Genomic DNA, 14,080 nt, shown 5'->3' on the forward strand with positions numbered 1-14,080 from the left:
GGTGAATGTCATTATGTCTCCTGAGCATAACCAGTAATACCTGTCAGGTCACTATAGCCGCTGCTATTAGCACATATTAAAATGAAATGTTTTTTGTTGCAGAGTTCAGATACCACCCACAAAATAGCTGCCGAATTGTGATTTAAAAACTTTATTTACTTAGGCAATAAATACAAAATCTTGCATCACTAGTTTCTCATGAAACTAGTTTTTCTTGACCTAACTGCAGAAAAAATACACACACACACACACACACACACACACACACACACATACACACACACAGTATTCTCAATAACTCAAACATGCAAACCAGAGTTTCATCCTGCCTTAAACATGGGTAAAAGGTTGTATGCATAAACCTGAACATAGTTCAAGTCTTGCTAAGTGAAGCTAATCCCGTCCTAACTCCAGAGAACAAGCGTATGTCCTTGTGTCACGCTATTGTTTTAACTCTGAATGAACTAACTCCCTGGACAAGAAACAGCCTTCACCATGTCCTCACTTTGTCTCATCTCTCAATCCTAATGTGAATAATTTTGTCCTCATAAACACAAAAATACAAGAACACACACACTCTCACATAACTGGGATTCAACATGCAGTCCAACGATCCTGTCAGCTGCAGAACCTTTCATGCATCATGTTTGATCTCAGGTTCCGTTGCACTGCTAAATAAAACATCCTCGTTCTCAGAGTCTGTAGCTTTGAAGTACTGACAGGAAACAGGGTTGTGAATATGATGTTTGAAGCTACAGCTACAGTTCATAACCTCACAGCTCTTGTTCTCTCAAGAAGCTCTGGCCTGTCAAATATGGCTAAATCCAGAAGCTGGACCTTTCCAGCGTCCCCCTCTCCAGCAGTTGGTGTTGCTCCGGTGCCCTTTGCTGGCTGCCAGCCCTCGTCTCCGGCCTCTCTCTGCCTGACCTTTCTCTGTACGGCGGACGAAGAGGCTGCCTCTCCGAGGGAGGAAGACTCCGGTGCTGACGGGGAGGATGCTGTGGAGGGGGAGGGGGTCGTTGCTGCTGTCTTGGGGGTGCAGTGTTCCGTCTTGGAGATTCGTGATAGCTTCTTGGACGTTCAGTATAGTGAGCTGGAGGTTCAGTGGAGGTTCTTGGAGATTCACTATAGCGAGTTGGAGGTTCATTATAGGTTCTTGGAGGTTCACTATAGCGAGAGGGAGCAGCTTTCTCCATCGGCCTCACCACATTGATCTACACAAACACAGAGGAAGTATTTTATGATATATATATATAATCTGGTTTTAAAATTATTTAAAACAGTCCAATGCAGGTGTATTTGAGTCAAAATCTCACCGCTCTGCCATAGTCTCTGTGTATCTTCCTGTTTGGGCAGCAAAGCAGACCCAGGAATGAACCGCAGACAGCAAAGCACCGGGCGCAAAACACCATCTGGATGACACAAGTCACGATCAGAGGGACCCAAAGGATCAGAGTGGTACTCTGGGGGAGGGATGGAGGAGTGAGGTTAGTTCCAATCACCAGCTGTACCGTACAGAGAACAGTTGCTCAGCAGCTCCACATCAATAGGGAAACAATGTGGGTAATGATGTGTTACAGAACTGTATTTTTTGGGGGGGTTTTGAGGGCTGCGGAGCACAGGGGAGTCAGCATTGTGAATAAAATATGCAGAGAGGAATGTATCAAAGCAAATGTGTGCAGAGGGAATTCCAACAGAAAGAGCTGCCTTTTGTCAGGCATGCTGACTACAAAGAGAATGAAAGTTTATAGTTCAAAGTTTGGAGCTTTCTTTGGGATTCATGGTGAAATATGCAGAAAGTACAAGAAAAATAAATAAACCTTGCGTAACCATCTTTACTGCCTCTAAGCAACTATAAGAAGCCCAACACACATTTTGAGGTGATGTAATATACCCCCTGGCAGCTATATTGGAGATCCCCAGCTAATATACAGCTCTGAGTGAACAGCATGGTCTCCAGTCTCAGTAGACTACAACACAGCTAGTCAGTCTGTTTTCTCCAAATCTAAAATGACACTAACAATCATTTGAGGAACACTGAAAAACTGAACACTCGAGGTGTAAATTTTACTGTTTATCTTTATTTTCTCTTTTAAATAAGTCTGGCTAACCTGGGGGATTTGTTTAAAACCTAATAGTCAGACTACTTATCTTTTTGAAATGTCACTAAGTTTTCAGATCTCAGCAATTCCCCCTGTGAGTGCAGTTTTAACCTTGGTGACAGGAATGATTGTAAAAACTAAAAAACCAATCATCCTTTAATGTTAGCTAGTGAGTGCAGTATTTGAATGGTTTATCGTTGCTGCTACCTGCGCACGAGCTAAAGCTAGCATGACAAGTCAATATAGCAAATAAAAAAATTGATTTGATAACCTAGCTTGAGGTAAAAGGAAGCACACAACACAGTAATTTCGAATTTTTGTTAAATATTAAACGTTTAGCTTTCAGAGAATGAATAGACATTCAAACTACATCAGGTTAACGTTAGCCAGTATTTTGTGTACTTGTGTTTACTACTAGCATCTTGTAGCTTATTGTAGTTTTGAATGCTGAGGCTGACAAATGTACAAGTTGTGGATTAAGTGTCACTTATGCCAGTTTTTGGTATTATGATCGTTGCCATAGCTCCTATGTGTAGCTACATGGAGCCACACCTTTAATGTTACTTCATGAACAAGTTGCACATATTGTCAAAGGACAGCAGACAAAAGTCCCCCTAATTAGCATGTATTAACACACTCTAATGTAGCCTAGTTGTAAGCCGATACAAAAAGGGGACTTTTTATGTGTATTAATGTAGAGTTCTTCTTCTCCTATGAAGACAAGAAAGTGTTACCTATTCACCTGTGTGTGTTTGACAGTCTGGCTAGAGAAGCTTCAGCTCCACGTGATCACTGCTTTCTGTGACAGTGAATAACACAATGAACTGTAAACAGGCAATTGAACGGATGTAAACAAATCAGCTGCGCAGGATTGTAAGTGCATCTAGTGCTGCATTAATGGGCGAAATCCGACACTGAACTATAATTCAAAACCTACGCTCTATGTATCTACAGCGGCACCGCCATTAACCTCTTGTGTCAAGTATAAATCCAGCTTAAGACAAAGGTCACTTAACTGACAAATTGTAGACTACAAGCTGTGCTAAAACGCCAAAGTGGTGCTGATGCGTGGATGCAGCTGTGAGGCTGAGCCGGCCTGACAGTCCATCTGCAGCACACTGGAACAGGACAGAGCCTAAAGTGGACCGACAGGGTCAGGTCAGCATTTCTGCCACCAGGCTGCAGAGTGTGACTGACTGAGTGACAGAACAGACAGACACCCAACCTCCCACTTCTTCTCTCACACACCATGTACAGTACACACACACACACACACACACAAGGGATACAGCCGCCATGACGTGCAGCCACGCCGCTCTGTTGTGATTATGCGGCGGCAACAATGGTCAGCTGTTCAAAGAGCCAGCTGCAGGGGAAAAAGTCGCACTTCATGCTTTGATCTGAGCCTCTGTGGCACACACACTAATGCACTCACATAGATGCGTGTGGGGTCAAAAGGACACTCGTTGGTGATGCTGGAGTAGCCAATGGCATCAGGGAAGCGGCAGTGAGTCAGGAGGCTCCGCCCACCATGAATAACGGCCCTCACCACGGACACCAAGAGTCCAATGGATGAAGCTGCTGCCGTGAGTGATGCTGCCAGACTGACTGAGAAAAGCGACCACGTCTGTGGGAGACACACAAATAAAATAATCAGGAAAGAAAAACTTAATGACGGATACGATGAAGCTTTAATGCTCCCAACTGGGAAATCTGCAGCAGTAAATAGATAAAAGCACAGCTAAGAATAAACAATACACAATGGCATCTGTTACATGAAAGCGTTATATTTGAGGATAAGCAATAATATATGGATGCAAAAATGAAAAAAAAAAAAATGTTGGGAAAACATGAATATATATGAAAAATCTGAAATATGTTAATAAAGAAAAAGGCAAAAAATGACTTTAAAATGTTGTTTTACCATACAATATAGTAATGTGGCACTCCACTGATTTGATACATGAAAATTGGTTTATTTGTGATAAGCAGTACAACTCAGCCTGTGAAAACAGCTGAATAAAGTTTCTCCTGGGAGTTTTCTGAAGTGTGAAAAATAAAGAAACCCTGATGATGTCACCACGTGTAAAATATGTGCAAATGCAGTCTGTAGAGTGAAACCACATTCTGCAGAAATAAAGCTGCTCTGCAAGTTGAAAGGTCACCTGACAAAGAGCTGTGGGCTGGATGTCATCGTCCAAATAATCTGTCCTTATTGTTAGGTATTGTACATTCTGCATCAATTTCGTTGACTGTCACTCGTCTCCTTGAGTTCCCCCACTTAATGGAATTGCAATCGTAAATCAGTGGAGCACCCCTTTTAAAAACACAATTAATAATATATATCTTTACAAATATCACACAAGGTCCAAGAGTTTATGCTTGGATTTTTGATGGTAGTTGATGTCCTACACCGTTAAAGAATAAGCCTGGTAATATTTGATATTTACTAATTATCAACAAATCCCATAAACTGAAACAATTAGTCAATTAATCAATTAGTTGATCTACATAACAGTAATTAGCAACTAGTTGGAAAATTGATTAATTGTTTTGAGTATTTTTCAAGCAAAATGAGTGAAAATGTGTCAAATATTCTCAGGTTTAAGCTTCTTTTGTCGAATATAATTTGGGTTTTGTTAAAAACTGCAGTGCCCAGCTATTTTAGGATTTATCTTGGCTTTTTTAAACTATGTTTCTGACCATTCTTTACATCCTCAGTAGGAACCAATGGGCTTGAGGCTGCCACAGACAGGATATGGGGAGTCCATAAGTATTGAGACACTGACTCACACTCTGTTGGGTTTTGGCTTTTATATTATTTATGCCAGCCTTAGTGAGACTCACAGTAAAACACTTCTAAACCAGATAATCAGCTAAGCACGATTACACATGATAACTGCATATTCTGGGCAGAGAAACCCAACCTTGAAGAAGTTTACAGAAGGTGAGACATGGGTGCAAAAGTGTCTACACCTTAAAAATGCTTTGTGAAGATCACTGAGTAATTAAATGGAAACCTGATAAGAACAATAAGAAATAATATAATCTTTCTGGGAGATTAGAAACTGTAGTACCCAGTTGTGATAAACAACCACGTTAACACAAAAAAAGGGAGTGTTTCGATTACATGTAATTCATGCAAAGTGATGCCTGGATGACTGAATAAAGATAACAAGGTGGACGAGGAAGTAACCTGCTGCTCGTCAGCTCTGCCCTGGCCAGTTCTCAGCTGCTCTCCCCAACAAAGGAAAGTGGGAGTGGTTTATCGTGGCTGGTTTGCCTGAGCTTACTCATTCTGTTCAGATCGCTGCCTCGTCAGTCCCGTCTGAGCAGCCTGACAGCTGACTGAATAAACAGACTGTTCCAGCTCTGCAGGGCTTGACTCAGACAACTGAAGCAACATGCAGCTCAAAGGGATTTTTTTATGTGCTCCTGACTGACTACACAGGCACAGAGCAAAGCTGAGAATAAAGTGTGAGAAAGATGGAGAATATCAAAGAGAATGCAAGTGTATGTGCAGTGCCACGAGAAATACTGATCTGACGAAGTAGGGAGGGATCAGTGAAAAGATTAGTATGTATTTTTTTTTACCGTTTTTAATCACTTTTAAGAACTTTCAGATTAAAAAAAAGTAACAACTTGTAGGAAAAAACGTAAGTGATACTGACCAGGCCTCTGCTCTTCTTGTTTTTAGACAGGACAATAGCCAGAATACCAACAACAATTCCCTGCAGAGACAAGACAGACAGGTATTGTCAATGACTATACGGGGGAAAACAATGACAGGCATCCTGCAAAATTACCAGATAATTAAAAATGCCAAGATTTCACATCATATATTTCTCATCCAGTCTCAAGACAGACAGTCAAGGTAGCAACACAGGTAAAGTCAAAACACAAAGTCTCTCAACAATACAGCTGTGTTGTCATTACAAGCATTTCAAATATGTGTTTATGTGCCTCTATGCGGGTTTGAAAGTTGTTTTGTCAGGTCAGCCAGAATCATCATGGAATATCCCTTTAACTTTATATGCAATTATTATCAATTCAGTTTATCAGTTTGAAATCATCAGCTGAATCAGCCACTGATTCAGACGACCATATCTTCAATGTTGGTTTCATCAGACCAGAGAATCTCGCTCCTCACAGTCTCAAAGACCTTTAGGTGTTTTGTTTTTTTTTTCAAGCTCATGTCTTTCACTGACGTGAGGCTTCTGTCCAATTCAGTATACACTTTGTCATTGTGGGATATTGAGTGTAGACTGATGAGAGAAAAACATTTTTTAATGACTTTAAGATGAAGCTGCAAGTGAAGGGTGAAAGGTGAAGGTGTCTGAATACTTGTGCAACGTGTATCTTTATACACTCACCACCAGGCCGGAGGTGAGAGCCACTACGTTAGAGATGGCGTACTCCATGGCCCGGGCCTGCTTGTGGAGGTTGATGTGTCTGAGCACCACACCGTGCACCAGCGCTCCTAACAGGAAGTTAACATGACCAATGAGGACCATGCTCAGACCCATCTTCATAAGGGCCTTCGGTTCCTCCAGGCTGGAACAACACAGTCCTGAAGAGTGGAGGAAAGAAGAGGAGAAGAAGTGAAGCAAGTTAATGCTCCAGGCAGTGAAATACAACAAAAGAACTCAGTCCAAGGCAAAGAAAGGTGCAGTGATTTCAGATAATATTACATCATCCATGTTGACTGTGCGGTATTGATCAGAGACACAGAGAAGCCTGGTCAAAACCACCGTAGAGATGTCAACTGCATTAATGATTAGCTGCTGAGCACATAACTACAGTACAGGCTGTGCACACTGGAACTGTCCCAAACAAGTCTATAGAGTTGACTGAAGAATATAAAGAAGAACAAAACTACATTTTTCATGAGTACAATTGGAGTCAAGAGAATAAATACACTAAATCAATCATTGCTGCTTCTAAAACCAGCTGAAATGAAATAGTAAGAAATATTAAGCAAACATTTGCAGTTTATATCAAAGTAAGTTTAACTAACCATTTAAAATTATTTTTTTTATAGTGAACACATGAAAAGCAACTCTCAGAGGGGCTTACCCATGACTGTGAAAATATCCTATATTGAACTAAGCAAAACACAGAAACCTGGCATAGCAAATACTATCTGAAAAGTAATCAACTGAAGACTAGAAATGTACTAATGTTACAGAATAAATCTAAATGTAGCTACATAAGTCTCAAGTACTACTCTCCTCAATCAATGTAAAATATCATGACTAATCATTATTCAACAGCATCACTTTGTTCAAATTGTTTAAATCTGTAAGGAAATGGTTTCAGCTAATGAAAGGACCTCGCCAAATTATCACAAACAGATAGAGGCAGTTTCAAAGCTTTCCCTCACGAGATATCAGAGTTCATCATCCTCAGACTGGTGAGCCACACCACTACCACACCTTGACAAACACACGGAAACTTCTCTGAACAAACATCGTCTGCAATTTACATACATTTAAATAAACTTCCCAGTCATATTTATTACCTGCACCGGCCATCTCCGTCAGGTCACCATGCGGTTAAATTGAGAGAAAGTATCATGAGTTTACTTTTATCCCCCCCTTGCCGATTATCCCCTCTTCTCCTCAAAGCAAGATGTTCCAGTCAGAAAGCACGGCAGACAGAAAACGACGCTTCTGCTCAAACATTTCAAAATAAAATCTTATCTTATCTTCGAGCGCATCACGGTGTCACAACAATGTTAGTTGGATCAGAATGAAAGTTTAATAACGTCACCAACTATTACTGATGTGTATTTTTTTTTTAATTAAAGTTAGATAAATTGCACGAACTGAGCATAATAGTGCAATTGTTTAAACAATTTAATAAAAAGTACCAAAAGTTATTCTTGAGAAAGAATGTGTAGTAAAACAATATTACAAGTGATTTTTTAATCTTTCCATTATTTTCCTAACATACACTCTTGCCGTCAATTCCTCCTTGATAGGTGAGGCAATTTATGCTTTTATTTTGAAACCCAAGTTACCCATTGTGCGTTGAATTTCAGCAACTTCGATGTAAACGAGCACAGGTGCACCTACGCAGGGCCTCCTCGTTTTTTTTGTGGATAGAAAACAAAGTATGGAAATGCCTTGTTAGTATTTGCTACACTTCAGTTAACAGACTTTTATTTTTTTAGCATTAAAAGGTTGTTCTTGCTAAATGTGGCGCGTTAAGGACATCAATTATGCTAGTTCCGGTGTCAACACCTGAATCAAAGCCTGGAAATATGACGGATTAACTATGCACTAAACAGACAAATGGAAGTTCCGAGGTATTATTAAAATCTTAACATCACTTATCACTGTAAAGTGATTAATGAGTACCACAGAAGCTATAGTTCATGAGCATTGTAGGAATTCATTGTTGACTTTTTAGTCAGACATATGATACACAATCATCAGATCTGTGAGTGGGATCATTGCCATGTGTTCTCAGGGCTTCACAGCCTTCACATGATAATGTAGTGTGCCTGTGGTGCCACCAGGTGGAGAAAAGGCGCCATTAAAGGAGAAAAAGGCAGATAGTTCCCATGAACGTGCATTTTCTGTGATTTAATCCAAGTGGAAAAGAAAACTTTATTCTCAGTGCTTTGACAATCTTTTACAGGGAATACATACAACAAATATTTCACTTTTGGTAGTTATGCTGACAATGGTCACAAATGTATAAACGCCACCTTTTAATTTAATGATCAATTAGTCCATTATGTACCATTCTCTGCTGGTACAGAAATATTTATTACACATGGAAAATAATTCTAACATTATAAGGCACGGAATATTTGTGTCAAAGAGGTATATTTACATAGAAAATTAAAATACTCTTCACTTTTTCCACATCTGTCTTAAAACACACACACGTCCATTTGTAAATTGAAAGTGTTACTAGTTGCTAGAAATATTCCTCCTGTCCATCACAGCCATGTAGAGAACATTTCCTATAATGTAAAGAACATGTGGGACAAAATCCCCAGCCCCGGTTCTGTGGAAAAATGCATCCTGTAGTTCAGCAGTCTGAGTTTGACAAATCAAGTCGATATCACCCATATCTTACATTTCACATTAGCACGGGCAGGAGGAACAATTGCAACCAACAACTTTTTCAATTTACATAAAGTGAGGTGACTATTGCATTAAGCCAGACTTGAAAAAAGGTGAACTTATCCTATAATAGAGAAAAAAAAGATAACCCTTTAGTTAATCAAATAGAAGTATAAAAAGACATCTTGATTGTCTACACTGGATCTCCAACTAGGATGGAAGAGAGGACTTGCAGCCATCATAGTCCAGGCCAGGGTGGATCTTTCTAGACGAAGTGCGGATGCTGCCTCGATGTCTGAGATTCACCATCCGGGTTGCAATCAGATAAAAAATCTCACAGATGTTGAGCACCACGCACAAGACAGACGCCCCCACCATGAAGTAGGTGAAAATGGTCTTCTCAGTGGGCCGGGCAATGTAGCAGTCCACCAAATTGGGACAGGGACTGACATCACACTGGACCTTCCTGGGCAGCCTGAAGCTGTCGTAGACATAGTGGAGCAAGTAGAGAAACGTGATTTCAAAGGTGGTTTTGATAAACAGGCTCATCAAATATGTCCACCAGAGACCACCGTGCTTTTGGCCCGGGTTGTCGTACAGCCGAGTATTCTCGCCGTGCTTGGCCCGGTACTTGCGTTCCCGCTCTTCTCTGTAGGCCACGTGTAAAACCACCATGAATGAAGGGCAGGTGACGAAGATGAGCTGGAGGGCCCACAGGCGAATGTGGGAGATGGGGAAGAAGTGATCATAGCAGATGTTGGTGCAACCCGGTTGGCGGGTGTTGCAGTCGAAGTTTCCCTGGTCGTCGCTCCAGACGCGCTCAGCAGCCACCACGAAGACCAACACCCGGAAGACGAAGACCACTGATAGCCAGATGCGTCCGAAGGCAGTGGAGTACTTGTTGACTCCACTAAGAAGACCCTGGAGAAACTTCCAATCCATGAGTTCAGCTTTGATTTGGTTTTTTGACCTGTGGCTCTTTAGAGGTCTGTCTTTAAATGTTGCAGGATGGGAACTTTATAAACTGCAAGATTCAAAGGCAAAGTTAGTGAAATAGTATTAAAAAAATCATATAAAATCAGCTTTGAGTTAGCAAAAATATTCTGTTGTCTGTTCCAGATATTTTTTGATAGGTGTTCTCTTTTCCGATCAAACATTTCACTGATACTCTGAAACCTCAAAAATCTGGGCCAGTCCTCACCAGTTATAAATGTTGTCACTTACTTACAAAGTTTGGTACTTTGAAGAGAGATGCCTTCAATAATTAATAAAATACTTGCTTGTTCGGCACATAAAACCTTTCACAGTGCACAAGGCTGGTTACAGCCTCATACACCTTTAGGAAAGTGAAGGCTGAAGTTTGAACGTAGAGTTATTCTTTTTCTTACGTCTCACACTGCCAGTCACTACAGTAATCAACACTTGAGTTCTTCTCTTAAATTTAATCTTCTTTGCTTTGCAGAAAGTCTTAAAATTGAATACGATTAACCAAAATTATTAATTCACCAAACATGACGTGACGAAACAAGTTTTCTTAGCTTATGTTAAGAAGTCCGGTTTACCACTCAGTCGATCATGTCCCGCAGCTCGCTTTGGGTGACTTCTCTCCTACAGTGGGTCTCCAATATTGAGTGAGTGGAAGAATCAACTCTTGGCCATAACCTGGAGGTGTGGCCACATTTGGCATCCACCCTAAGTTCCCTTTAAAACTCCAGCTACCTATGACATATTTTTTTTAAGCCTCTTGTCTGCATCAATTTATCTCAGAACTGACACTATGCTAAGAGCTCCAGGAACAATGAATGTACTATGGCAGTTGTAGAGTTAGACATCACCAAATAAGGAACTCTGTAACAAATTGTCACTGTGCAAATTAATAAAGGTGATATAATACATAACAAGTGGGCCTTAGCAGACCTTGTTTAGGTGTGTTTGTCTACTCTGAGCACCACGTTTCTTTACAGGTGACTTCATATCAGTTCCACTAAGTAGCTGCAATGTGGAGATATGCCCCTTTGTAGCCTTTGATTAATCAGGATTAAACAGGGCCACCACCTAACATTTGTTTGAGCAAGCACTCTGGGACCTTTAAACTACAATTCAGATATGGAGAACCAATGTCGCAAAATCAGATACAAGCTTTTTTGCTTGTTCATTTTCTCAGGTAAAAATGTGATGCAGTCACTTCCTTATTAGCACACTCAGTTTTATGATACTGTCCTTAAATAAATGTATTCTCGGTCTGTTGCTCTGCCCTAGAAGTAATGCAGGATGTGTTTAATTGTCATTAATATGTTCTGAAACTCACTGTGGGAGTGGTGATTTTATCAACTTTTGTCAATAACGCTACTCCCATCACTAACCACATGTTGATAATTTTGTACCCAAGTGATTTTTGTACAGCACGTGGTTTTTCTGATAACTTTTAAACATATTTTACTCCACACGCTTAATCTCTGTTGGTTCAATTAACTCCATACTTCTACATCCATTTTTATCTGGCTTGCAGAGAAATTACAGATGTCTTTGCCAAAAACACAACGGACAAAGCTTCGTTCAAAAAATTACCTGGAGGATACACATCATCAGTTTAATACCAAAGATTTCTGAAACTTTTCATACATGGTTAAATAAAGTCAACAGCAATTTTACGGAATGGTGGTTTATTGTAGATAATATAAATGGCATCTGTTTTTATTTCTGGGGTAAGTTAATGACATTGCGTATGCTCTTTCATTGATATTTTCCTCACTTCCAATTTATGTTAATGTACACAACAACAAGTCCAGCCAATTTAATATTTTGTGGCCATGATATTCTAGGAAGAGATAACGAAATAATAACATATAATCATGTAAACAGACAAAATAAATCACCTCTATTATATATCAGTCATTTCAAATTTCAAACTTATACAAAAGTATTACATATTTGTTCAGCTCAACAATATTAAGGGACAAAAACATTACATATCTTTGATGTAAAATTGTTTTAAAAATTTTGTAAACAACAATTCTTTACAACGGCCAACAGTATAAAATCCACCTAAGAATTTTACTTTGTTCTTTTAAGTCAAACTCATTATATCGATGTCTCTCAGGACACTGCTATGCTGTACGCTGGGGCTGAACTCTCTTTGGCCTGAGTGGCTTCTCCGTTGCCACTGTCGACCATCTTTGCCTTCTCCAGGACAGGCTCTTTGTACGCAGAGTTTTCCTTCCCAGTCAGAGGAGTCCTGGTCATCATGAAGGAGTTCTCTCTCACGGAGCGAGGTCCTCCTCTGCAGCACTCCCAGAACCTCTTCCCACATAGGTAGAAGACCTCGCAGAGAGTGAGGAAGATGCACACAAAGCTGGTGACCACCATGAAGATGGTGAATATTTTCTTCTCTGTGGGCCTGGGGAAAACATATAGTCAAATATGAGCGACACAGCATTAAGAATTATTGATCATTTTTAAGAAAGAAACTTTTTTAGTGGAGGTCAGAGGCCAAGTCAAGCCACTGTGATTCCAGGATCTAAGGAGCTCTTACCTGGCAATGTAGCAGTCCACGACATTCGGACATGGGTGTTCATTGCATTTGACCAATGGAGGGAAGAAGGTGGCCTCGTAGATGTAGAACAGCAGGAAGACAAACACGCCATCCACTGTTATCTTGAACAGCAGGCTGAAGAAGTAGGTCCACCAGAGACCCCCTCGTTTCTTGCCTGTGTTATCGTACAGAGGGGCACAGTCTTCTCCGTGCTTCAGCCGGTGTTTGCGCTCCCGGTCATCTCTGTAGGCCACATGGAGAGTCACAAGAAAGGACGGGCATGTGACAAAGATCAGCTGGAGAGCCCAGAGTCGGGTGTAGGAGATGGGGAAGTAGTGGTCGTAGCAGACATTGTGGCAACCGGGCTGGCGGGTGTTGCAGTCAAAGTCCTTCTGCTCATCGCCCCACACCTTCTCGCACGCCACCAGGAAAACCAAAAGCCTAAAGATGAAAACGATAGCAAGCCAAATACGACCGAACGCGGTTGAGTACTTGTTCACCCCGCTAAGGAGGCCCTCGAGGAAGGCCCAGTTCATGGTGTCGTCTTAGATATTAGGCTGGACCCGCACAAAGAAAAAAAACCTTAAAAAACACCCCAGAATTTGGCACACACTCTGCTGAGTGCTCAAATACAGATGGCTTGGACTCACTCTGAACTGAGCATATCAGGCACAAAGGCTCTTTAATATAGTACTTATTACTGCTGCCTTCTTGGCACAGGTTGAAGGGGAGGGAGGAATCCTGAGCAAAGCAAACATAGACTCATTCTTCAGCTACAGTCACTAGTGGAACTGGCGATAGCAAACACCTTGACTAACAGGCAGGAGAAGTATAAGCCTCTTTTAAACAGAGATCGCTCTAAATTGCCATTAAGGAGGCCCCCTCATTATGCCACCTTTGCTTGTTTACACTGAATCAAACAAAGCATAATGCCGTCCCAGTGTGTGATTTCAGACAGCACGCCGGTACCGAAATCAGAGTCGTGACATGCAACACAACAGCATCTGTCCTGTAATGGGCCCTCCCTTTTACACAGATGATGATCTGGCTATGTGACTACCTCCGCTGCCGGAACAACCCCCCCCCCTTATTCCAGGTTTGTACCTTTTGTACAGAACAACATTCCTGCCTTGAACAGGCAGTATAAAAGGGGCTATATTGCTAAACATTATTTCACACATGACCCCTGCTGCTGCTCAGTGTACTACAAGTTAAATGTAAGATATTCAAATAAATAGTTTCACATTTTGGTAAATACCCTCATGTGCTTTCTTACTAGGAATAAGATGGGAGGAATGTGTGTGAATATGTGTACTAGAAAGACGCTGGATGCTCATCCCATTATAGATTTCCAAGATTACAGAGAG

General features: G+C 40.9%; 3 protein-coding genes across 3 annotated transcripts; all 3 read right to left on the reverse strand.

Annotated features, from left to right (window-relative positions):
* Positions 1-135: 135 nt before the first annotated feature.
* On the reverse strand, positions 136-7,774 carry LOC111671439 (transmembrane protein 54-like). Its single transcript, XM_023428525.2, has 6 exons — positions 7,624-7,774; positions 6,476-6,672; positions 5,774-5,833; positions 3,538-3,729; positions 1,317-1,463; positions 136-1,214 (listed from the first exon to the last, which is right to left on the reverse strand). The coding sequence occupies exons 1-6, from the start codon at positions 7,634-7,636 to the stop codon at positions 819-821; spliced, it is 1,005 nt and encodes a 334-aa protein (XP_023284293.1). The 5' UTR covers positions 7,637-7,774; the 3' UTR covers positions 136-818.
* A 903-nt stretch (positions 7,775-8,677) lies between these two features.
* On the reverse strand, positions 8,678-10,850 carry LOC111671442 (gap junction beta-3 protein-like). The gene is made up of 2 exons (XM_023428527.2): positions 10,744-10,850; positions 8,678-10,205 (listed from the first exon to the last, which is right to left on the reverse strand). Exon 2 carries the CDS (start codon positions 10,121-10,123, stop codon positions 9,392-9,394), a length of 732 nt encoding a protein of 243 aa, XP_023284295.1. The 5' UTR covers positions 10,124-10,205; positions 10,744-10,850; the 3' UTR covers positions 8,678-9,391.
* Positions 10,851-11,745: 895 nt separating this feature from the next.
* LOC111671448 (gap junction beta-4 protein-like) lies at positions 11,746-13,756 on the reverse strand. The gene is made up of 2 exons (XM_023428533.2): positions 12,714-13,756; positions 11,746-12,578 (listed from the first exon to the last, which is right to left on the reverse strand). Exons 1-2 carry the CDS (start codon positions 13,247-13,249, stop codon positions 12,278-12,280), a joined length of 837 nt encoding a protein of 278 aa, XP_023284301.1. The 5' UTR covers positions 13,250-13,756; the 3' UTR covers positions 11,746-12,277.
* Between the last annotated feature and the right edge of the window lie 324 nt (positions 13,757-14,080).

This window comes from Seriola lalandi, unplaced genomic scaffold (genome assembly GCF_002814215.2).
Source record: "Seriola lalandi dorsalis isolate HSWRI2012SDOR001 ecotype SW California unplaced genomic scaffold, Sedor1 jcf7180002054879, whole genome shotgun sequence".
Lineage (NCBI taxonomy): Eukaryota > Metazoa > Chordata > Actinopteri > Carangiformes > Carangidae > Seriola > Seriola lalandi.

Coding starts and splice junctions, on each gene's coding strand:
- LOC111671439 (XM_023428525.2), bottom strand. Junction 3,730..5,773: donor ACAAGAAGAGCAGAGGCCTG/GTCAGTATCACT, acceptor TGTCTCCCACAG/ACGTGGTCGCTTTTCTCAGT. Junction 1,464..3,537: donor TTGACCCCACACGCATCTAT/GTGAGTGCATTA, acceptor TCCCTCCCCCAG/AGTACCACTCTGATCCTTTG.
- LOC111671442 (XM_023428527.2), bottom strand. CDS start 10,123: ATGGATTGGAAGTTTCTCCAGGGTCTTCTTAGTGGAGTCAACAAGTAC.
- LOC111671448 (XM_023428533.2), bottom strand. CDS start 13,249: ATGAACTGGGCCTTCCTCGAGGGCCTCCTTAGCGGGGTGAACAAGTAC. Junction 12,579..12,713: donor GTGGACTGCTACATTGCCAG/GTAAGAGCTCCT, acceptor TGTTTTCCCCAG/GCCCACAGAGAAGAAAATAT.